We start from the raw sequence: 26068 nt of genomic DNA on the forward strand, positions 1-26068 counted from the left end.
CGAATGACTTATCGGTATTAGATATATTCGATATTGAAGTAAATTTTGAGGAGCGTATGTATTACAAGGAAAAGCCTCGAGTAAATTAATATTACTCGGGGTCGAATTTGACAAATATATTTTCCTAGCATTGTAAATTCAATTTAGTCTGTATTATTGCACAAACCCACAGTTTCCCAACACGTTGTCTCCGTAAATTTCGACCATCCGATATATTTCCTAGTTTCTATAAATGTTTTGTCAGCTGCTGTATTATGTAAGCCCAAAAAAAGTCCCAACATGTTATAACATACTATAATATAATAAAGAAAATTAATGAGCTCATGAGCTGCCAACTGTCAAACGACAGTCGATCGTAATTAAAGGTAAAGTGCTCACTTGTAACCAAGTGTTGATTATTTTTACTTTTAGTTTCAACAGTTTCAAGGACTTAAGGAAGTATAAGAAGAAATTAGTCAGGGAGAGGGACGTGGTTTCAAGAAGGATTTAAACAAGAAAAGTGCTATCGAGAAGAGCGCTTATATTTATATAAAAGTTATTGAACACATTTGCAAAGGAAATAATGGCGGATAGGCATTTTCATAAATAAATAAACGCTCTAATTTAACGGCACATTTATTCAAGAAATTATAGTTGGTCCCTAAATAATAATATTTCCTAAATAATAAGTATATAATTTTTTTTTAAATCAAAATAACATTCCAATATTTTTTTTATATTGGACCAAAGATTATATAGGTAATTAAATGATTAAAAGAACAAAATAGCAAGCATTTCGATTTATAGATGTTGTTTTATTGAGATGAGATTCAAAACAAAAGCAAACACAAATCGTATTTTATTACAAGGGTCTTTGGCGTACTCTCGCTTGAAGTCAGAAGTCACCCATGTATTATAGAGAAAAATCAGAAAAAAACATTGACAATAATATATTCTACACATAATATCACTCTAATATCAATTGTTTAATAAAACTTATTAATTCTAAACAAAGTCATACAAAGGAAAGTGTCAAATTTGGTTAAAAAACTCCAAAACAGAGTTCCGTAAGATTAAGTCCAAATTTATTGATTAAATTCGATAACCATCAAATGGTCAATTAAATTGTATAATTAAAATTATGATTAGTTTTCACATACGGTTAATGACATGAGGCCAGTATTAGGTAAACGTAATATACTTTAAGATTACCATATACAATTTAAACACTTAATTTTCATATTATTAAGTCAATGTGCGTTTATATATTTCAATCTTATGTTATTTTATCAAACGAGTTTTATGACGTCACACAGATTTATTTACGTAAGTACATTTATTCTTTTTAAATTCTAATTAGTTTAAATCGGTATCAAAATAAAGGCACAATTGTAATTAGCACGATAGAATCAGTTACTTATACCCAGTTACTACACACTGGAAACGATTCGTTTGAATTCTACGAGGCGTAAATTAGGGAGCTACTTATCTTGCTACTTATAGCTCAGAAGGTACATAGCGCTTAGTTGAGTAAATGTATGGAGAGTAAACATATGAATGTTTTATAAATGAATGTAATCTGTAAACAGATAATTGTACTATCGGCAAGTAAAACGAATCGCTTTTATATCTTAGTAACCGGGCTTAAGTCAGACAGACGTTCTATATTTGTAATATAATATAATTATTATTCACACGTAAAATGTGACATTTATAACAATTACTGATAAATTTCTTTAATTGATCAAAACATAAAATATTTAAAAAGATTTAAAACTAATCTAGCTTACATAATTTTTTTTTAATAATCTTACATTAATTCAATGCTCTTAGTATTTATATATATATAATATATATATTACTTAATATGAGGACGGAGTTTCAGCTGGTCTTACGGAACTCAAAGGTATAAAAGCTGCATTTTCTTTATAACGTACATATATATTCGCGTGATGTAAATATATCTATTAAGCTCAGATTGCTACGAAACTTAAGTAACACAATTGTCTTAGAACGTACAAAGAATTACTTATACGTACTTAAGGACCGAGTTCAAAGATATAACGCTTTACCCGATACCTAGTGAAGTTTAATAGGGACGACATATGTTAATATACCACAGAAAACAGCAAGTACAAATGTATATGTTTTTTATAAGGCACAATCGTTTTAATAATTAAAAAATCATCATCAATAATCGTAGGCTCAATCGTAGTATTCGTAAGAGTAAACATGTATACATAAAAAAAGTCAACGAAGTTTTATTAATCAAATTATCTTTGTCAAATCAAATTGCATTGTTAATTGTTTATGAATGATGTTTTTCAAAGTACGTAATGTGTTCGAAGCAATCTGTGTCGATTTTAAATGGCCGGAAGTGCACCGGTTAGCGCCGACCGGATATGAAAGCTCTACATGTGAATGGTGGCAGCCGTGTAGCGAGCTTCGCCGCGTCTCCAGCTCCATTGCGACGGCCGATACTGGAGTAATAACAAATATAATTTTTCACATTGAGTCTAGAATCAGTATACCAGTGCCGGCTCAGGGTAAAAACAAAAAAGTAATTGAGGAGTGGTCTCCTGAACGACATCTATCAACATCGATTCGCATTTAACTGGATGGTTTTGTACACTTCGTAAGAAAAAGCCTCCGATAGGTGGTTTTTGTATGCACTCAGCTATTGAAAGATGCGCTCGTTTTTTATAGCGTACCTCCCTATTCATACAAAAAAGTTATTTTCGAAAGACAAAATACAAACCGATGGTGATAGATCGTATAAAATAAAGAATGATTTATTTATTAAAACTCATTTACCTTGATGAGAATTTGTCCGCTGCGCGTGTGCGGGTTTTTGAACGCGTAAAGGACCCAGGCGGTGAAGCTGCATACGAGCGTGATGGCCACAAACGCGGCGACCACCCCGCCGACGGGAGAAGACGCGTAAGTCGCCTCCGCCGGTGACGTGCCAGTGGGTAGTTTTAACGTAGATTTCATGGGCTCCTCGGCATCACCTGCGGTAATTAAATTAAATAATTACAATTTAATTCCTCATAACATATATTTAAATAATGTACTCAAATGAAATGACTATATACCGATGTGCGTCCGCCGTCTATTTAAGTAAAGGACATTTTCACTGTCTAGTGTTTTTGACTACATTAGGTAGTCCGTAATCTTACATACTTTAGCGTTATAAAACTTGTTGGACCCCCACTATTAACCTCTTTTTATTGGATCTTGCGCTATTAACCTCTTTCTAGTCCAGCATTTTCTACAAAAGAATACAAGGTTGCTTCGGATTATCGAGTCTAAATTGCCTGTAAAGGTTCCACTGCTGGGCTATAGTCTCCTATTGACGGGTTGGTGGATATAAATGTGGCAAACTTTTATGCGAAGAATGCAGTCTTCCTCGCTATGTTTTTATTTACCGACAAGCACGGGATAAATTATAAACACAAATCGAGCACTGATAATTCAGTGGTGCCTGTCCTTCTTAAATGTTTGAAATTTGCAATTCTAATAACATGACATAAACGACTTTAAGAATATGGTTCCAATGAATATCAAGAAAATTATCCATTAAATAGGAGATGACGCCTGATGACGCCCACGTGTCTCGACTTCCTTTGTAGTATCCTGTACTTATCCTGAACATATCTTTACAATCGTTTCATCCACTTTTATCTGAAATGACAAATTATTGTAGATATCCGTCAAGGCGAGAAGAGGCGGGCAAGTGGTCCGTGGCATGATCGAGAGAATTGAATCATACGGGAGGGTCAATAAGTCCGCGGATTACAAGATTTCTTAATCAAATAAATATAAAAAAAACTATATTTTCATTTTAACATATTTACCCTCAACTTACCAATACCTATAACCAAATAAGGAAATTAAATTTTCTAAGCTTTAATTTTGTCAATGTGAAGGAACTTCTACAGTGAAATCAGACAAAAAACCGGAGACCTTTCGTACTTTACGTGTGACGGGAGCTCTATCATTTCCAGATTACACTATAACTTTTATAGACATGACAGACAGTGTACTGCTATTTGGCGGTAGAATATCTAATGAGTGGGGGGTACCTACCCAGACGGGCTTGCACAAAGCCCTACCACCATGTGGTACTTATACAAATAACTAGTTTTGGTTGACTGGTTGGTGTTACCTTATCTATGCAAAATTTTGCGTTGTTCAGTTGAGCATTTCAAATGTAAAGGGGTCACAAATAAATAAACTAATTTTCATTTTTATAATAATAGTTAGGATCTACACTTCCACTTTATTTTACCAGATAACAGCTGCTTAATCGTTTAAAGTCAGAATAAACTATAGTATAGAAAATAGTCTTTGGGACGAAGTTTTTCTATGCTTCTAGCAAAGTAGAGTGAAATGGCAGAAATCGTCACGTAAGAAAAATGCGTCAAGCCCCCTCCAGGCGTCCGTTCCCTCTCTTACTCTTTCTAGTATATACGATTTAATATAATAATATTATAAACTTTTATATTAATAGTGTAAGCCGATATTTGTCCCAGTGGTTATGGGACGACAGCTGCACATGTGAACATGCGAACAGACGTCGTTAGTTTACAATGAATTAAAAACAAAACCTGTCATAGGTTTCGAAATAAGTAAAAATCTGTTGAATAGTTTCGCGTGCGACCCACTAGTTTTTTATTATTGTTTTAATTCAACGGAATTTATTATTTGTCATTAATTTTTCCCAAGCGTTCTTAAATTATTTAATTGTGTCTGTTATTTAACAAGCGGGGTATCCTCTCGACACATTTTTGTTATTTTTAAACGATCGCTTACCGTTGTTGACGACGGCGGTTTCGTGGGAGGTACGCGTGTCCGTAGTGTAGGCGGTGTTCCCACCGGCCGGCTGGTCCACGTGCGTGTTCCCCGGACACGACGCCTCCTTCGATATAGTGAACTTGTCGCAATCTAGTCAAAAACATTGGATATATTTATTTACATGTGATACATTTAAAATAACACTAGCGATACCCCATATTAAGGATTTACTAATATTCCTATTTACCCCTCCCATTAAGGTTAAAGCTTGCGCTAGGAGTGGGGACGACAATATCCCAAGGGTTTAGGATCGAACCTGCGACTTTTTATATCACTAGACGGCCCCCAAACATCACAGATATAGAAGAGAGGCGCACTTACAACCAGCGTTCTTTAGTAGTAGATCTTTTTGTATTCCTTATCACTGGAGGGATTTGGCGCAGTAACTTCTAATACACGTTTCCTAGTTCGCTTACATATACATATGCTCCAATCAAATAACGACGATATTGCTTATGGGTAAAATAAATTTTGTAAACATATATCCATTTTAATTACATATACATCACTTATAATTATTTTAAACGTAAATTTGTCTAAGAATATATATACATAAACAAAAATATATAATAGTAAGTTGGTATTTCAATATAAACATTTTATTTAAAGCTTTATTGTAGTCTTGCGAAGCCGGGACGATACCTAGTATATGTATATAATACATTGTAGAAATTGGTAACATTTATGATATTTAATTAATATCTATATTTAATTGTAATATACTCACTTCTGAGGAGCCAGTCCTGTTTGTTTCGGTCGGTTCCACTTGAACATTTCTTAATATATTCACACCACAGGCACTGTAACGAATATTACACAGTTTAATGGCGAATCAAATCGTAACAAATTACGATTACATAAAATAATATTTCTATTTATACTACATCTGATTAAAACGTCATTACATAAAAAACAATGATAAACCGCTTGTAACAGTAACATATTGAAAATTATTTATAAAATTTGTACTAATTATTATAAATGCGAGAGGAACTCTGTCTGTCTGTCTGGAGTTCTTTCACTCTTCCTTGGACTTGAACCTAGGCTATTTTTATGACCAACACCTGACTACCAATCGATAAAACGAGCTAAGACACCGGCGACAACTAGTATTCCATACATTACGTTAAAAACAGGGAACATTACACCTTATTGTACACATTCTCATAAAACGGTCAACTTCCCAACGACGCTTTAGTCATAGTATCCCACGCCTCCGACTATTGAATTCTTTATATTTAGACAATAAAAACCGACCAGTGATTACTTATTTAAGATCTTACATTGAATCCGGTGTCGTGGTTGACGCAGCTCTGGCATGAGTCATACTGCAGGCACGTGGGCAGAGCAACCAGCTTCAATATAGTCATGTTGGATATCTCATGATTCTTGAACGACACGCGGTGGTACTCGTAGATCGTTTTACGTCTCACATCTGGTAAAATTAAATTCATTAAAAAATGTAATTCCTCTCACTGTCTCATTATTGTAACTAGATGCCGGGCCGCATTACCCAGTATGCATTGGAGGCAACTGCCTAAGGTTCTAGTGCCTAGTAAATAGACTTAAAATTCTTTGTTAAAGAAATTGTTGAAGATAAACCTTTCTACAATTTGTATAAGGATATGACATATATTTGTATTATATATTTATATCAAATAGATCATAATTATAAATAAAATTGTGTTGTAGTAGAAAATACATCTTTTAAGACGCTCGAAAGGTTCCTACGGATAATCCGGCCCTTACTCTGTAGTCAGTCACAGTGCCCGTGCAGGACTGTCATAACATCTTAGCTTCCAAGGTTGATGGTGCATCGGCGATGTGAGGATTGGCTAATATTTCTTACAAGACCGACTTCTATTTTTCATACAGAATACTTCTACGGCTCGGAATACAAGTGGCGTGTCCCACGTCTGACACTTGTATACATCGAAGAGCGAGGGAAAAGATAAGTGCACTAGTGGTTTCTGCACACGCAGAAATTCGAACATGAAAACTTAATTTGTATTTTTTTTTTAATACTTTAATAACAATATAATATACGCATTGTGAACAGTTTGTATATTAATATGAATGTAATCATAAGGCATACCGAATACGTACAGAATAATATTTTATCGTTGAGGTAGGCGTCGCTGATGCCGACTTTGACCGGATGCTCGGTGTCGTTGATGGCCTGCACGGGGATGGGGATATCCTTGTACGCGAATATAATGTCACCGTTCTTGTAGAGGGTCACAGCGAACGTAAACTTCTTACTCGGATCCTCTTGAAGGGTCACGTTCTCCCAGAACACGGTGAATTTTTCACCTGATTAAATTATTTCTGTTTATTAATCATGCCTCTTGAAGAATAGGTATAGGTAAGTTTATTTCATAAATGCCCTTATTGGTCTAAAGGTTAATAATATAAAAACATTTAAATCTATCTTAAGTAACCATTTTATGATAATAATAAATAAAACTGATGTATATATATATATATATAGATTTAATGAAATTTTGATATGTTCTCTGGGAATTTTATGCACATTGCTCAATGGTGTTCGTCGGGATATGTACTACGACCGTGAAATAAAATCCTAGTATAATATCAATTGAGACATATTGGTTTATTTTAGTATATTATATACCAGAGGAACATGAACTTCACGCTTGTCACGTCAATTGTCAAAATTTGAGTTATATAAAAATATTTTTACTATAAGTATAAGTTTTACTTTTATTACCCAATTGGTTTAGTCATTTTATCGACTAAGCATTAAAAAAAACGTATTTATCAGTTTAAATAGATTTAAATTACTTATCATTTTTAACTATTTGATAAATTTAATTATATTTTTGTGGTTACATTTTGAAGACGAAGATTTTTTCCATCAGCTTATAAAAGATAGCGTGCGTTGACTGTGATAACAGAACCTATACAATGGCATACAAAGATCCTCGCAATCACGATAAAGTGGAGTCACTTGCGTGTTGATTGATAGTATCAGATGCATTTCATTTAAGAGACCTCTTTAACTATTGAGGGCAATAGAATCGATTCAAACAAATACATTACTGACATACCCTATCAATTCGAGATAATTTACTATTATATAACACAAAAAAATAAACAAATAAGTATATAAATATTTCAATTCAGAAATCGATTATATAATGTGTGTTTTATATATTTTATAAAATAATAAATAATATTGATTTCGACGACTATAGTATGTTCCAATCACAGAACGAGTACAGATAAATAAATAACATTAGCATTGAATTGACGCGTTGTCATTGGTCGAAACGTTGAATAAAATCTATGATATTAATCATAGAGTCGTAAAAAAATGGCGTTTTGAACATTGAAAGTAAAATTAAATTTGTAGTGAGTTATTTTAAGTTCATGTAATATCTAAAGCTGTTATATCTATACTCTTTCCGTAATTACGATTACCAGATACTGAACTGCGTGCCGTGTACAACTTACCTTGTTGTGTGTGTACGTGTATTTCATTCATTTTTAGTAAGGCACTAATTTATTTTTTTACAACAGCCAGTATTGTAATAATCAGTCGATATTTTTTTATGGAATTTCTTTGAATTTTAACATTTTAATATGAAGGAAATATATATTAAAATTTAAAAAATATGTATAAATTAATATTAAATGAAAGCTTAACCTTAAATGACATAAGTGCCCTATAAAATGTTAATGCCTTTCGTTTGTATAACAATTGAGGTACAAAATACTGACAAATTGATCTTAAAGTCAATTAGATTATTTAAAGGCGAAATAGTGGCGCTTGAACTTTTCTTACTAGACATTATTTATTTCTATAATAAAAATCATTGGCGTTTTGTTCTGAAGGACTTTTAACTCTTAAAATAAGAGCATGGGAGTCTAGACGTCACTACATACTATAATAGAATTAAATTAGTTACAGATACAAAGGTCACAGAAGCAAGAAAAAGCGTGACTATACAACAAAGGCAGTGACCGTGAACGGTGATCACAAAACTTACCATCGTCACTCAGCTTCACAACGCTGTCGTTAGTTAGCTTGGTGTCGAAGTTGGCCATGAGCGGTGCGATATACTGAGTGGCGGCCAGCCAGTTGTGAACGTGGTCGCCGGTGTAGATAAAACCGCCGGTCGCGACCGTTATACTTTTCACTGGGTGCCCGTAGAATGGGAAATCGAAACTAAGAGTCAGCGTCTGAAAAATAATTACACTATTAGCAACTGCAGGTCGGTGTTAACCAAACCTTTTTGCGTCACGTCGCTCAACATCTGTATCCTTAATTTTTATATTGTTATGATGAAAAACACATTGATAACAATGTAACTTGAAACTGAAAACAGCTATAACTTTTTATTAAGATTTTTCTTTAGAATAAACGAACGCTATCGACCCCCTACTGTGAGCTGCGCCCTACGGAGCTACTGCTATAGATAATATTGATCATTTTATACTCCCGATAATGAAACCCGAAGACCAATTGATGGTAATTGACCATTTTAGCCTGACACTTCTATTGAAATAACTATACTTAACGGACATCAGAACTATTTAAGCTGATATATATAAAGATAAACAAACCTTAGATTTACGTATTTCATGCGATTTACTAATAACTCCACTATATTGTGTACAACTCAAGAGTTTATGATTAATATATCTTTAATTATAATACAACGCTATTACACTTAAATATTAAATATTAATTATTTCCACTTAAATTTTACTTGCAAAATTCCGATAACAATTTCGTCGCCGTTCAAAATGCCATTTATACGCAAATCCATAGTGAATATCATGGATAAATCAAGCTCTCAACCAATGATATCGTGTCAATATGCTGTCAAATGTTGTCTATTTGGCTTTTTTCCTATTATAGTTGGAATGAAGTATGAATATGTAATTATAGTCTTTTCCAATCAAAGGAGCAAAGACAGACAAACCTTAGATTTACATATTCCATACGAATCATTTAAAGCTCCGTTATCTATCGTTAGCTTCAATCCTTATGACGTTGGAATGGAACATATATTGGCTTACTGGTCAGTTTGTGACCCAACCACTAATATATCAGAGAAAGGTATGTAACTAAAATTAAAATCATTACATACAATACAATTAAACTTCAACATATGTACCAGCTAATCTAAGCGCGAACCGTTTGAAAATATAAAAAAATAATCACATAATTAGTGTAGATTATAAAGAATAACAAGTACAAACGTGACTGTGAAATATTAAAGCCGGAGATAATGACGATAGCTAAGATACGAGTTATTATTAAAAACTCGTTCAGACTGAGAGTTTGAGGTCGATCAATGACTTACGAATAATCGACATTCGTCCGGGTAAGCTGCCGGCCGCCTGACACCGACGCTCCTTGAGAATAATACTATTGCATTCATGAATTGCTTGATCCCGACTCCACCGTATCGCCTTTGACCGGTTGAGGCGTTTACGTGTTCGATTAGAATGCATTTAACAAATAAATACTTCGGTTTTTACGACAGCCATATTTTGAAATAGCTTATGTTTGGGCTCTATTCTACTTCAAAAGGGAGGATTCATTTATGAAAACATGAAAAATAGTTACTTACAGTGGCGCGGCGGTGAGAATCGCTGAGGAGCTCGTGTACGATAGGTTTGTGTTGAGTTATGTTTGCCCAGTATTCTTGGAAATATTCAACGCTACCAATGAACGTACTGTTATAGAAACTGTGGTTATTCTGAAACAAATATTATTGTTGAGATCTTAATTTCCGTAATATTGCATTTAATCGCCTTATTTAAATATAATATGACGTGACAATATAACACTCACGTAATTTAGTTGAGTGAGATTATGTTCGGCCTTTATAGTTTCCGGGGTTTCTTTGAACACGTCATTAACATCTGAAATCAAACAAGTGAAAAAGTAAAGACACATTTGAATTTTGGGATTCAATTATAAATAATAAATAAAAGCGGCGGACGGTTGCTGTTTCTTGTATTGATTTTTTTTAAACATTTTTCAAATCAAACCAATTTTTTTCAAGTAAAATTTAGAATTAATCGTTTTTGAATCGACAATATTTAAATTATACCAATATGGTAGATATTACCATTTTAAACATAACATTTCATTTTACTCGACGTAATCTCGACATTATTATAATTATAATGCTAAGATATCGATATAAACTAAGATATATATTGATCCAATATAACTGTTGACGAAATTTAAATAGTTTAGTTTCCATAAAAAAAAACGAGGAGTATTCTTTATTTACTTTGTTCATTTGATGGTCGATTTACAAGATTTTTTTCGCAAATATGCGTCGTGACCAAACATACTATACGGTTGTAATTATTTAGGTAAGGTTGACGTAAACAAAATTATATACGGATTATTTATTTGCTTTGGTGATAATATAACTTCAAAGAATGGAATATCGAGTTTAAAATTTGAATCCATACTATTTATGTTTACTATTTCATATTATATTTATTTCTAAATGAAGCACAGCCGTGATAATATTATACATATAAAACATTTAGATTACAACTCTATGATGTAAATAACGTGATATATTTAGTTCAACTTTAAATAGAACAATTAATATCAACCACGAGCGGCATACTCTTAATTGCCAGTTTCAATGCAGTAGACGCATCGTGTCTTACTATACGAACGTCGATAAATGTCACCACAAGCCCCGTGTCTCAGTCCGATTCAGTTATCAAATACCAGCATGGTAGGAATAACTAGACGAACGTTAATTTCGTTTAAATTAAATACTAGTAGTTTGAAATGTACGGCGTTTAATTGACATTGTTTAAAAAATATTAAACATACAACTAAGATAAGATGTCTCTTGTACGTACATTTATCTCACGGTTTAAACCGAAATACGGCAACACGATAAATTAATGTTTAAGTGATAGAATTATTGATGAATGAATCGTACGAGCCGTAACACTTGGGTTATGTATGTCACAATTCGCAGAGGTTAGTAGTAAGATCACAGCGAAATAACACATTACATCCTGTCAACCCATCTATGGGTAGTACTCACTTCGATACAATGACAAATGACAATAAAACACGAAACATAACCCTCAATCCATTCACTCATTTCAAATACAAAAATTAGTTATAACATTTATTTAAAAATGTAGTGCAGCAAACCTTTTTACTAAGACATGATCAATATCATCTAGTTTGAACTGTTTTAATAAGGACATAATTTTCCTTAAAAGTATTTTTTTTATTTTAATATTTACATAGTATCAGGCGAAAATTGTCACACAAAACGTATAATAAAATTAAATAATCCAAATTTAAAGAGGAAGAAACTTCGAATTTATACAAAAATATTATACGTATTAAAACCTTCTCCAAAACGAGCTGCATCTTTTAATTAAGTTTTATTTATATTGGTTTAATAGTTATTTCTCGTTTAGTAACATAGATAGATGGGTTAAATACAAGACTTACTGTCGTCTGGCAGTATCGGGTCGCTGACTTTGGGCATGTTATCGGGGACATTAACGTGTAGTGTCCCTGTATTGTTGAACCCAAGTAGCGGCCTATTTGTCTCATCGGCTACAGTTTTGGAAGTCGTTTCTGAAAAAGATTGATTTCATTTATAAACAAGAAAATTGTTAGGGATTTTCTAATTTACACTTATATTTTTAATCGGCCTAGTCTAAATATATCAAGAAACTTGTTTTTTGTATATATGTACTAATATTATAAAGAAATTAAATTTGTTTGTGTGTATATAGCGGAGTAATTTCAGGAACTAATGATCCAATTCTAAAAAAGCATTAATTGGAAGCGACATTATCCCCGAGTGCCCTAGGGTTTACCCGTTCCATATAAATTGTACCCGCGCAAAGCAGGATATGCTATTTTCGTTCAACGTCACCCATATAAGTAACGCAGTTTGAATTTAGCAGGAGGCACAACTTATTCAGTACAATCGACAAATATCATCATAATATTAGTAAATCATAAGCATAAACGTTACGGAGAAACAATTAATCTAACCACGAAACCAGAGTGCAGAATCCCCGTTGTAGTTTCCGAGATTATCGCATACTTAAATACAGACAAACGCGGCGACGGCTATTATTTATGATATACTTATAGAAGATAAGATATCCTAAATATTTGTTTAGTCTAATTGCTTGTGTAATTTTTAACATTCCTGCGATGGAACCCGGCTTAATAATGGGCGTGTTCTGTGTTATGCTCGTTCACTTGTTTAAAGTGCTTTATGATAGGCCAATGTTCATTCAATTTGGCTGTACATTTTGAAACTTGAGAGCTTCTAAATGCTTAAGAAGTGAATTTGTAGTGATTGATATAAATATATACTGTGTGTATATTTGTTAAATGTAATATTAGCCCAAGCGTATCACGACGCAAGTTTAATTAGATGTTTTTCATATCTCATTACCTACTCTAGAATTTTACGATAATTCAAAATATAATATAAACTAGAGAAAAGATGCAACTTCGCAAAGTACGGTTATATATATGACGAATATTGATTAATAGGTGTATATGACGTAACTATAATTACGATAAATTATATATCATAGATATTCCATATCCCAAGCGATGTATTCGCTGTTACAATCGCAAATAACGATTTAAATGGGTATGTATTATCTAATCGAGTAAATGGTTTTTTATTTCTTTACCAGTAGTAAACGACTCCAAAACGGCTGGATAAATTAAAAAAAAAATCTTTACAGAAATTTTGATGCATTAGCGTTTTTTATATCATACACTTAGTTAACTATACATAACTATATGCGATCGCAAATGCAATTTGAGAATATATATCGATGATCATAAATAATATATAAATAAAAAAAATCGGATAGAAACATAAATTCGCCACAGCTAACATTTTTAGGAAAATCAAGTAATTAAAACCTTAAAAGTTAATCGCTACAACTGGCATAATAAACACATTCGTAATTGTTCATATAAATAAAGTTATATTCGCATTGGATTTTACGACTAGTTTATATAACATGAAAAGTGAAAATAATAACTACACGAACATTACTTATCAAACGCAAAGCAAATACATGTTATTGTGGCGCTGAATTTGTAAACGCTATCGATATCAACTCACTTCCTTCAATCAGAAACAGCTGTTCGATCCCTCGCCTACGGCTTAAGAATATTTTACTATAATCATTCACAGGCAACTATTACAATTTAAATCATCAGAAGCAGAGAGCAAGCAAGCGGGCAAGTTTACAATAAAATGAAATTAACAGCTGGCGATGTTTATACGATTTGCTCATATAGCATAATACATATATACCTATATATATACATAATTAATAAAAACAACGCTAGCTAGTTTGACAATTGACACTATGACACTTTGAATTTGTCTTAAAAAGGTATCCGATATGACATGCTCATCAGCGTTACAGAGCAGGAGATAGGAGCAATAACATCAATGGCTAACCCTCCTGAAAACGAAGAAGATAGAATAGACAAACATGAAGCGCTCGGCATTATGTTCTCGCCATTGTTAAGGGATATTGTTGCGAAGATTTAAAAACAGCGCAAAGCTTATGGTTTTAATTTGCAATTCATTGGGACTATCTTGTGATGATATGAGAAATGATCAAATTTTATAGCCTATCTCATCCACTCATCAGATATTCTACCGCCAAACAGCAGTATTTAGTACTGTTGTGTTCCGGTTTTAAGGGTGAGTAAGCCAATGCAACTACAGTCATGTGTACTTATTCCGAAGATTGGTGGCACATTGGCGATATAAGGAATTGATAATATTTCTTACAGCGCTGGCAGTATGTCTATGGGCAATGGTGACCATTTACCCTCAGGTGGCCCATATGCCCGGCCGCCTACCTATATAACCACAATTAAATACTGATATCGTCGCCAACTCTTAACCACACGAAGGATAAAAAGGAAATGGATGTAAGCAACCTAAGGTGTAAATAAAAAAAAAAAAAGAAAATATTTCCATTATTAGAGCCGAGATGGCTCAGTGGTTAGAATGCGTGCATCTTAACCGATGATTGCGGGTTCAAACTCAGGCAAGCACCACTAAATTTTCATGTGCATAATTTGCGTTTATAATGCATATCGTGCTCAGCGGTGAAGGAAAACATCGCCAGGAAACCTGCATGTGTCTAATGTATCTTTAACGAAATGGAGTACCATGGTGGAATATGCTCCAGACCTTCTCTATAAAGGGAGAGGAGGCCTTAGCCCAGCAGTGGGAAATTTACAGAGTGTTAATGTAAAAATTTCCATGACTTTCATATTACAGTTAATGTTGTAACATAGCGCATGGGAATAAAATTAAAATGACAAAGAGAAATATAATATAAATAAATATTTGATGACACTTGCATATCGTGTGTATTTTACCCACTGTTTGTACAGTTATTCAATATTATTATTCTATCCGAACAAACGTCATCGAGCCTCGCAGTGAATAATCAACCTTATAGCGTTTTGTTAAAATATATGCCCTTAGTACAAAGATAAACGTCTTTGTATAGCAGCTTTAGTGGTTTGTTTGTATTGTGTAATTGTCTATAATGAGAAAATCAATAACCTGAATTATTAATACTGCGATACTATTATTTTTACTTTATATTCACTTTTAGATGTGTAAGATAAATTCATACTTTATAAATAGGATTAAATTATCATATTGCTCTAAAAATGTTCAAACAAAATGTACAGTGTTATCTAAATCATTGAAGCCTTGTTTTTTTTTAATAATTTAAGAAAAGATTTAAGAGTACCTATGTATCCAGCGGGTTCCTCGAGTTTATGATTCTTAACTGTTGAGTCAAGTATATACGAATTATATCATTTAGACAGCATATCGAAGCGACGTCGGACTGGTAGTACGAGTTTATTTCATTATGAACACGCCTTATTGACGCCGTCAGTGCGCAGTAGTCGCAGTACAACATCGTCGCCTTTTCTCTCTAGTCACTACTTATAATACATTTGCGTTGCATACAAACAACTGCAATGTGACTGCAATGCAATTGATTCTGTCCTCTGAGCTCTCACAAAAATAAACAATTCAAGTTATTAAAATAATATTTTTGTATACACTCTCGAGGTGTGACCTATGTTAAGACATTTTTAGGTCGTTGTACGATAAAGACGACGACTTAATAAGTCATTAACTATCTATCAAGTCGTAACAGGTTATGAATACTTATAAAAACATGTCGCAGAGACCATAGATATTTCTAGAGCGAAACTGCCACCGTTACATTGTCTCGTGATCACGTACGCATACCATAAACTATTCGTATGTTCGTAGCTCATAGCTTACTTGCATGCAAATAGTTGTGTGCATTATTGATAATGACTTCTATTGGCTTCATAACTTGCTTAGCCGGCTGTAATTAACGAGCATTGTACAGGATGAATTTAATTGAAGGAACGCAAAATTATTTACGAAGTGTATATTGTATTACCAATAAGTAATTCTCTAGGTACATTTCATCCGTCACGGTTTTACTAAAATTGACGAGTAATATAATAGAACAATTGTGGCTTATTGTTAACAAAAATTAAGCGCTGTCGGACAAAATCCACAAGACAAAGAAACAAATAATCATTAAATGTAATAACTACTAAGTAGTGACGTCATTTTTATTGATTCTAATTAAACATAAGGTTTACATAAATTATAATCAAGTGATGTCGTTTGGATGTTTTTTACGTACAACATATTGGCGCACCAGTTTGACAAGCTTTAGTATAGACGTAAGCAGTGTGTATATTAAAGAATAATTTCTCTTTAACAGTACACTTTACTTTATTATTATTTTTGTTGCTAAATGCATTTGAGTCTATTTCCTTGATCAAATGTATAATATATAGAATAATAATAACATGCGCTGTACGCATAAATACTTTAGGCTTATATTAAACTGATGATACAAATTAATTTGATCGTTTAACGAGTTGCACGCTGTTTCACAAAACCTTGTAATCGTTTCAGATTGTATAACAGTAAAGGAATTATAAGCTACATTAAATATACGTTTAGTATTTGTTGAAGATAACATTTTTCAACTAATCTATTAAATAACGTAAATGATTAACTAATATTTTTTGGCTGCTGCTGGATATTCGTAATGCATGTGAATAAATAAATTGATAGTATGACTAAATCAGTTTTATCTATAAGTATACGGTCCTATTATTATTAATGTCGATGAATCGATGCGACCATTCAACTTCAGAAAGGCTGGGTTCACACTATCGCAATAGGATTAAACGCGCCCTTCACATAAAGTTTTAATATTTTAAACTCGAAATATATATTTATTAAAATAAATAAATAATAAAATATCCTTCTTCTTCTTTTTCTTCTACGTAAAATGAAAGTTAGGCCTAGGACCTTTTAGACATTCGGATAATTTGACGTAACCCTTAACAAAACCTAATTTTGTCTTGAAAGTTACTATACTGTTTTGTATAAAACTCCCTTATCGCCGCGCCGTAAAGAAACCTATTTGTCTTGTATTACGTAACTACTCAGTATCATGTCGGTTCTTCTCACTAGAGTCTATATTCAAAATCAGTGGTTTCTCGAAAATTTTATATAAAATGACGATTCATAATTAATTTATGTTGTGTAGATCCTCGAACTAGAATGTGGTATTTTTAAATGGATTTTCCCTTTTTGTTTATTTAATGGCAAGAACTATGTGTAATGATGGGAATTCCAAACTGTCGGCCATATGTATTCGTAGCTAATGAAATGATAAGAAAAAAAACTTCAACTTTTCCCTACATTTATTTATTTATTTATTTATAATTCGCATATCGACCCTTTGTTGTATAATGTTTTTATAAATCATGTGAAGTCATGCATTCAACAGTCACATGTTTTTGCTTTATGCGGATGACGTAAAATTTGTCACAACTATAAAATCGACCAAACAACACTGCGAGTTATTATTACGAGCGGATATTGTCAAGAAAACCATTTACAAATTAAGATAAAAAAATGTGCCTTACAACTCTTAACTTTGAAAGAAAATAGAATTTCTCAGGGGAACTCATATTTCTGATGAAAATCTGCCACATTGGAATAAGCGCCAATAACATCCGAAATCTGTCGTTACCGCATAAAGCCATTAACAGTAATACAAATGTTTAAGTAACAGTAACTGATCTACGTGACCTTGTGGTCCAAATTGACCAATAAACTGTTATTTAAATATATTATTAATATAATTGATATCATCATAATCGATTGCATATAAAAAGTTGGATTTATTTTGCGTGTTCTCAAGGAATTCAAAAAGCCTTCGGCTCTTATTTTTTTATTTAAAAGATTGTTTAGAGTTCTGCTCAACTTCTTAGAACTTATATTATATTATATAACTTATATTCCATACAGTAATGACTCAATCGAAATAGTGTATACCAAGTTCCTTAAAAGGTTAAAAATTAAAAGCTACGCTCTAAAAAGTACGACACAAGAAAATATTACTGTCTGACATTCGTATTTTATACATTTCAGAGGATTTCCGAATGCAAGCTGCGGCGTACACGCCACCTTGCCTTAAGTATATATACAACTTTTAGGTGCAAAATCAACATTGATGTTGCTAAAATGCCTGCAAAATACTCATTCTCAAACAAAGAAAAAAGTTAAACATAATATAACTATAAAATCAGACATAAAAGTAAATTTTGAAAAATTTTGCTTGATAAAATTCGCCAAGATAAAAAAGACAATATATCTATAAAAAAGAAATGAATATCAAAAGGTGCAGAAGTCATCACTGCATCCATAATTTAAAAAAATACAGAAGAAAACGAAATACCAAAAACAAAGAAACGTGTGTCAAAGAATAAAGAAAAAAATAAAACTCTTATTGCAAATTTGGTATCAAGATTTAAAAAGACCAAAAATAAAAAACGGAGAAAGACTAAATTTGAACAGCAAGATTCCAACAGCTCTACAACTAGTATATCGGATATAATGAGGGTATATAGTGAAATAGGGTTTGATTATAGTGACAATGAATGTTTTATTGATGAATTCTGGGATGATACACAAATAGAAGAAATAGAAGTCAAACCACATGAAGTAGAATGCAAAAACCCTAAAAATCAGGATATAATTTGTAATATATCAGAAGAACGAAAAATATTGACTATGGAATTGAATATCCAAATAAAAAAAAGATAAAGGCAAAAAGACCAAGATAGGGAAAGAAAATTACATTCACAAATATGTAAAGACTGACAAAGTTCGTAGAAATAATGACGAAACTGAAAATAATAATGAGACTGAAAATAGTGATAAGACTAAAAAAGAAAAATCAACCAAAGACCTAAAACGTATGCCAAATTTGAATGAGATTGTAATCAAAGAAAGAAGAATACCTGTTAAAAGATGCAGTACTTGTGAGGTACTTTGCAAAAAGAAATGGACCTACTATATTGGATTTATTGAGAATATATTCCAAAAAACAATAAGCCCTATTACACAGTTGATTTTTTAAAAACAATTAAAAAGGCAACTCTAAAATTTGTCCAATCAAAAAGAAAAGATCGTGAAGAAATAACAGAACTACTAATAATAAAAAAGTAGATTTAAAAAAAAAGTAACAGGAATGACAGAGAATTTCACATGTTAGATGAAAATAACAAAGTGTATTTTGATTGAAATCAAAGAGTTTAGGTACAGCAGAAAAACCTAACCATAAAAATTTAGGTGAAGTACAATATTATCTAATACTAATGCTTGGTTCGACAGTTAATTTCACTACCAATTCACCTAAATATAGTGGGTAGATTTTTACATAATTTATAGGTAAAAGGATACGTATGGTACTGATTAGATATAAAATGTATTGTTAATTATTATTAATGATTGTTGTATTAGAGAACATTTTATGTTAAATATCAAACTACGATATAAATATTAATTTTAAGTTTTAATTGTAATGCATTTTTTTTAAGCTAATTCTTGTTATCGCTTACGTGAATTGTATGTTATTTTTGTATTTTTTTATGCTGAATCTTCATAATTCCTTTTACTACTACTTACCTCATTTTGATTACACTTTAATATTTTTAATTTCATACTACTAAATTGTGTACCTACTTACTATAAGTTTGACTACCGTAGATAAATTGTAGGGCAATTCCGATATAAAAATATCGCATATATATGTTCAGCCAACTGAGAGGTCATAATCACGAAAAAAAATAATTGAGGGACACTAAACGAAAAATAAATATATTTCTTATGCTGAAACTAAAGAAAACCCACTTTTAACTGTAATTCAGAATTACCCTATTAATTGTAATTTAGGTTTTTAAACACATGTGGTCTATAAATATCGAGGATATTTATAAAAGTCGTTAAAATAGAGTTAAAGGCAAGATATTCAAGTAAATAAGATAACGTAAATTAGTAGCATTGACTCCTGAAATGTTGAGTGATAAATTAAAATATAAATATCCCACCAACTCTTCAAATTTCCTTTCGTAATTACCCGAATCCACCTTAATATTTTATTAATTCACCAAGACTAAGTTGAAGTAATAAGCAACTTTTCTCTGTACCTTTAATACGAACTAATTACTATGCAAACAATTTTATTATTCGTGTTTATAATGTTAGATTTTTAACATTAATATCTAACATTATAATTTTATTACTTTCAAAATCCATTGTAATCATATCAAATATATGCTGGATTAATACAGGCTTGTATATAACTAAATAACACAAAGAAGTGTTTTATTAAGTTCATTTATATTATTTTTGTAGCAGTCTTACAGTAATAAAAAGAATAATAATACGTAAAAAACTAATACTAAATATTAAGTTACATGTATATGGATAGCGAAACCGCTTATCAAACAGTAATTGTACCCGTTTAAATAAAATTGTACACTTGACCGTATATTACATACATTCTTTCATTAATGCATGCCCAAGGAATACTAACATATGTCGCCTAACGTACACCCAATTATATGCACATAAATACTTAATATAATTTTGTTCCGGTTGTAGGGTGAGTCAGTGTGATTATTATAGGTAGAAAGGACAGGTCTTAGTCCCCTAGGTTGGTGGCGAATTGTGGCAGGGAATTTATTACAGAACCAATATCTAAAGTCTTCATCACTTAACTTTTTTATAAATTATCAGGTTAATAACAAAATTATTATAAATTGAAAATATTATTCTCTTGTTAATTAATAAAACACCTGTGTAATCTTAACTCGTTAACTCAAATATTTCAAAATAGAAGCGAGGTCATATTAATGCTCCTAAAATACGATTATGTTAATAAGACCAAACATATCATATCATATCTAGAATAAAGATTTACGAAACAATTAAAATGTCCGAATTTGTTCAAGAATTAGATAAGTATTTGCTTACGTAATATGTTTTTATTTTGAAATGCTTAGTATATATAGATCTACAGAAACTGAGATGCAATACGAATATTAATCGAACAACGCGGGTTCTAACCGGGGAAACAGCATTGAATATTCAAGTGCCTAATTTATTTTTATAATTGATTTTGTTTTTGGTGATGAGGGAGACTCATACTTCTGATGAAAATCTGCCACATTGGAATATGCTCCAAAAATATCCGAAATTTGTTCGGTAGTGGGACGTTTATAGGCAGTTACTGTACTACACTATGGATTAAGGTTAATTCATGGATGATTATTAAAAATATTTATAACTAGCCGAACCCGCAGCTTTGTCAGCGCGAAATTTATAAAACTTTATAGCTCAATATACAACCTTTGTTTCCCCGTACCAACTTCTCACCACACTTTTCACACATTTAAGGGTGATTTCCGTGATAAAACTTTTGTCCTTCCCTGGGACTCAAACCATATCTATACCAAATTTAATCAAAATTGGTTCAACGGTTTAAGCCCGAAGAGATAATAGACAGAGATATTTACGCATCTATAATATTAGTAGGGATCTACAACATCCAAAATAAATCTAATTTATTTTCAAGAATAATACAATTTATTTCATTATACCCAAAATAAATAACACTGTGCAATGATTTAGCTTTTATTATGCCGCAAAAAATCCGTATACCCAATATTTTTGAAAAAGATAATTAGGTAGGAGTTAATTTTAACAAGACCCGCAATATCTGGTTAAATTTGTGTTCTAATGACTGGACTATCGCAGCTCAATATACGTTAATTATAACTAGGCAATATTGAGCTCTCCTCGATTCTTCTTAGATATTCTGACTTATAATTTGTTATTATAAACACAAATTATAACTTGTGTTTATGAACATATGAGAACTAGCCAAATCAGACCCTACGCTACAATATATTCTGCCTATGTCTTTCCTTAAGGTTTAAGCTTCTTCATACCAAATTTCATCAAATTATGTTCAGTGGTTTGGTCGTGAAAGAGCAACAGATATACGGACAGAAAGAGTTACTTTCACGCTTAAAATATTAGTATTGTATTTTTCTGTAATTGCCCTTCCTGATTTTCTGCCCACACTACATAACCACTTACAGCGACCTGCTTACTATTTAATGAAATAAATCTCATAATTCTGAGATTTCTCTCGTTTAAACAATAAAATATGAAGACGATTAATCTTCATCATTTTTCAAGATTGAAGATATTCAATCTTGAAAATAACTCGACAAAATATTGTAGATAGAAATGTTACTTATTAGGAGAATATTGTATTATTGATACAGATAATATATTTATTATTTCTTTGCTAATTAAATTTATTATTATTAATTTATTAAAATAAATGACTAATAAAATGACTTACTTTCAGTCTCATTTACGGATTTTTCTTTACTGGCAGTGGTGTTTATCGTAATCGCAGCTGTTGTGTTTGCAATGTTGGTAATATTCGTTCCTATTGGCGAAGCAGTAGGTGGAGTAGGTGGTGCCGCTGGCGATGCGACGTCGGCATCTCGGCGTTGCCGGTCGAACGCCACAAACTCCGGCTTTATATCACTATGAGATATTTGACTGTTTACGATGACATACTCAGGACCCACTGGAAGAGATTGAACTAATTAAAATTACGTAAATAGTTTTTTATATTAAGTTGTAATAACATACGACATTATTGACCGTATAAAAATTATTTACTGCCACTTTCCAACAAATTGTTTTGAATTAGACAGAACTTTTTATAATTATTACTGTCATATAAAATTCTAATCAGATGATAATTGTTTATTTGTAAGCATAGATAGGTGGAGAAATTAGTTATAAGTACAAACTATAAAAAACAATAATAGTTTAATTGAAGACATAGCCACTATTCATTATTGAAGCTTATGAGGGCATTATTCAATGTAATAGAGCTAGTGTTATTAAACTATTTAACAGCAATGGTTATTGACCGTTGTAACAATAACTGTTGTTTAAATAGTATTTTACGTCATGAAGATTAGTATTAATTGAAATAACAGGAAGAAACAGTTTACAGAAAGTTTTAAATATATACATATACTGTAGAAACAGTGCATATAAAGTATAATGAGTATTATTTTGATTAATTTTCTTTTAAATATACCATTAAATGATAAAATATGTTTGGTAGATGTTTTCGAGATTTTAAAACTCAATTAATAGGCTAGCGTGCAAAAAAACAAATTTAATTTTCTTTACACCATTACCGTGACATATAAAATTAAGGAATTTATATGATTTAAAAACAATTATTCACTAAAGCAAAGTATATTGAATTTGAATTTAGATAATATAATATGGTTGCAAATTACATAGTTCTTTTTATCATATAATATTAATCTTATTCAGTTGATATTGTACACCTCACATTTTAAATAAGGTATAAGCAGTTTCAAGTTACATGTATGATATATTTGTTTTGTATAGGTTCATATAATGATAATTATTGTTACTTCAAGCAAATTTAAAATTACTTATACAAAATATATATTTCAAGTGACTTAAAAATTCCAATGCTATCAACTTTAAAGTTTGTATTTATAAGAGTAACTTTTGGCTTCAATAGATATACTATCAGATTACTTATAAGCATTGTTAACCTAATGTTTAGATAAAATCGAATTTTGCTCTATTTATTGTTGTTGATTTGATATCCGTAAGAAGACCACTAGACACCTCATCATTTAAATAATCATCCCTCAAAAAAAAATTGATAGGTAAAGCCAAATAATATGTTTGTTACAAGATACTATGGAAATCCTTTGATTAGTTATAATTTCAATTTGTTAAATTTCAATTAACCACTTTTAGTATTTCAACCATTGCCAGACATTGTCCTGCTCGATTTTGCATTATATAGTAAAACCTTCTTTGAAAAAATCTTTAATCTCTGTTATGGTCTGGTAGTTTTATATATGTGTATATTGGTTAAGTAGTTGTTTCAATTAAGACTCAAATCCAAAAAAGTTTCCTCTATTCTTAATATAGATTATCTCAGAATATTGTGATCTTTAATGCCGAGCCCCCATTAACACTGTATAAAAAAAAAAAAAAAATGGCGTGTTTTATTTTGGAGTAATTTAAGGAAACTATAAAAATTTCAACAGTTAAAAAGTATATAAATTATCAACAACTTGAATTTCAACAGTCTGACTCAAAGAAAGAAGAATGAAACATTCAGTCATACCCGTTCTTGGCTATAGCTCTAGAAGTAAACCACATGGAATCTGTGTCGCCTTATATAAAGATAGTTGTTGATATTATTAGCTAAGAGTCTATAAACTAATATATAATAGGCAATATTTGTAAATATTTTAATTGATAAAAATTATACCACTATATTTAAAAGTTTCCTGACTAGGAGATTTTTTGCAAACTATATTGCAACAGACTTGAGAAGATTAAAGATTATGATAATTTTTAATCAATTAAACAGTACCAAAGACTCAGGTCAAGAAATTCAATCACAAATCAAAAACTTCAAAACCATTGCAATTTTTTTACATATGCAATTATACATTATCTTACAAATTAGACATACATAAACAAAACAATGTTTCTTTAATTTCAGCATAGGAAATGCAGTGCATCACTTTTAAATGTCAGGTTTGGTAACATTATTTTAATATAATTAGGTCTTTAAGGTCTAAATAATGTAATTTATAATACAAGTTATATAAGAATGTAAGCTTCTAAAATATCAAATATCTATTGTTATGTGTGTAAAAGGCCTTAAGATATCCATTTGAGTACAATATACACAAGAACATGATAAAGATTATACTAAACATTTTAAGCCAAATACTGTCATGGCTTGTGAAATGTAGGTATCATTGGTAATTATGATTTGAAATTTAAATGTTTTATTTTAATAATACAAAAATAAATTATAATTAAAGAAAATTCCAACCTTCAATTAATCAAAGAATACAGTTTGTAAAAAAATATGTATATTTTGCAAAAGCATTCATAATTAAGTTTTCATATACTAGCAGCAAAAGAAAAGAAAGAATATTGCGTCAGTTTAACATCTACAAGCTCAGTATTTCAAAATATTTTCAATTTAAAAAATATTTTATGTTTGTTTTATATTATTTACGTCATCGAATCACAAAAGTCAACGATAGACAGTACAAAGAATTTGTTGTTGATATAATGTGATTGTAGGCTTACCTGTTGCAACAAAAGTAAAAGAAAGCGTAATGAACAATAACGTTACTATGAAATTCGCTTTTGCCTCCAAATGTAAGAAATCCATTTTCACACAAATTAAATATTGCTTCCAATGCGTATTTTTGTTAAAGTAACGTCATTTAGCTTTATTTGACGTTATCCACGCTGGCGTATTGAATGGTACTATTCTGTATAAAGTTGCTCAGCGATGTGCGAACTGCGAATTGCTATCAAGTTCAAGCGAAGAAACGAGAAACAGGTGTTACCACTTTTTTTATAAATTGTGCGGCATTATTCTAAGCAACTTGTATTCTGTAAATATATTTTTTAAATTAATACTTTATGCCAGGAAAGTAGATTTTTATATTTAGAAAGATTGAAACTAAAAAGAATTGTAAATGTTTTCCACATTATGCAATCATTACAATTTTTTTTCCAACAGTACATATTATTTGGATTATCAAAAATGTTTTGTGTAGATTAATAATTTCGTCATAACACACTATCGATAAGCGAAGTACGTAATATTATTATGTTGAAAGTTTATTGTA

General features: G+C 31.3%; 1 protein-coding gene across 1 annotated transcript; it reads right to left on the bottom strand.

Annotated features, from left to right (window-relative positions):
- Positions 1-597: 597 nt before the first annotated feature.
- LOC125075840 (plexin domain-containing protein 2) lies at positions 598-25739 on the bottom strand. Its single transcript, XM_047687644.1, has 12 exons — positions 25518-25739; positions 22690-22923; positions 12323-12451; positions 10667-10737; positions 10443-10571; positions 8850-9042; positions 6943-7149; positions 6120-6271; positions 5564-5636; positions 4795-4926; positions 2794-2990; positions 598-2459 (listed from the first exon to the last, which is right to left on the bottom strand). Exons 1-12 carry the CDS (start codon positions 25600-25602, stop codon positions 2391-2393), a joined length of 1671 nt encoding a protein of 556 aa, XP_047543600.1. The 5' UTR covers positions 25603-25739; the 3' UTR covers positions 598-2390.
- Positions 25740-26068: the final 329 nt, after the last annotated feature.

The sequence above is a fragment of the Vanessa atalanta genome, chromosome Z, assembly GCF_905147765.1.
Source record: "Vanessa atalanta chromosome Z, ilVanAtal1.2, whole genome shotgun sequence".
Lineage (NCBI taxonomy): Eukaryota > Metazoa > Arthropoda > Insecta > Lepidoptera > Nymphalidae > Vanessa > Vanessa atalanta.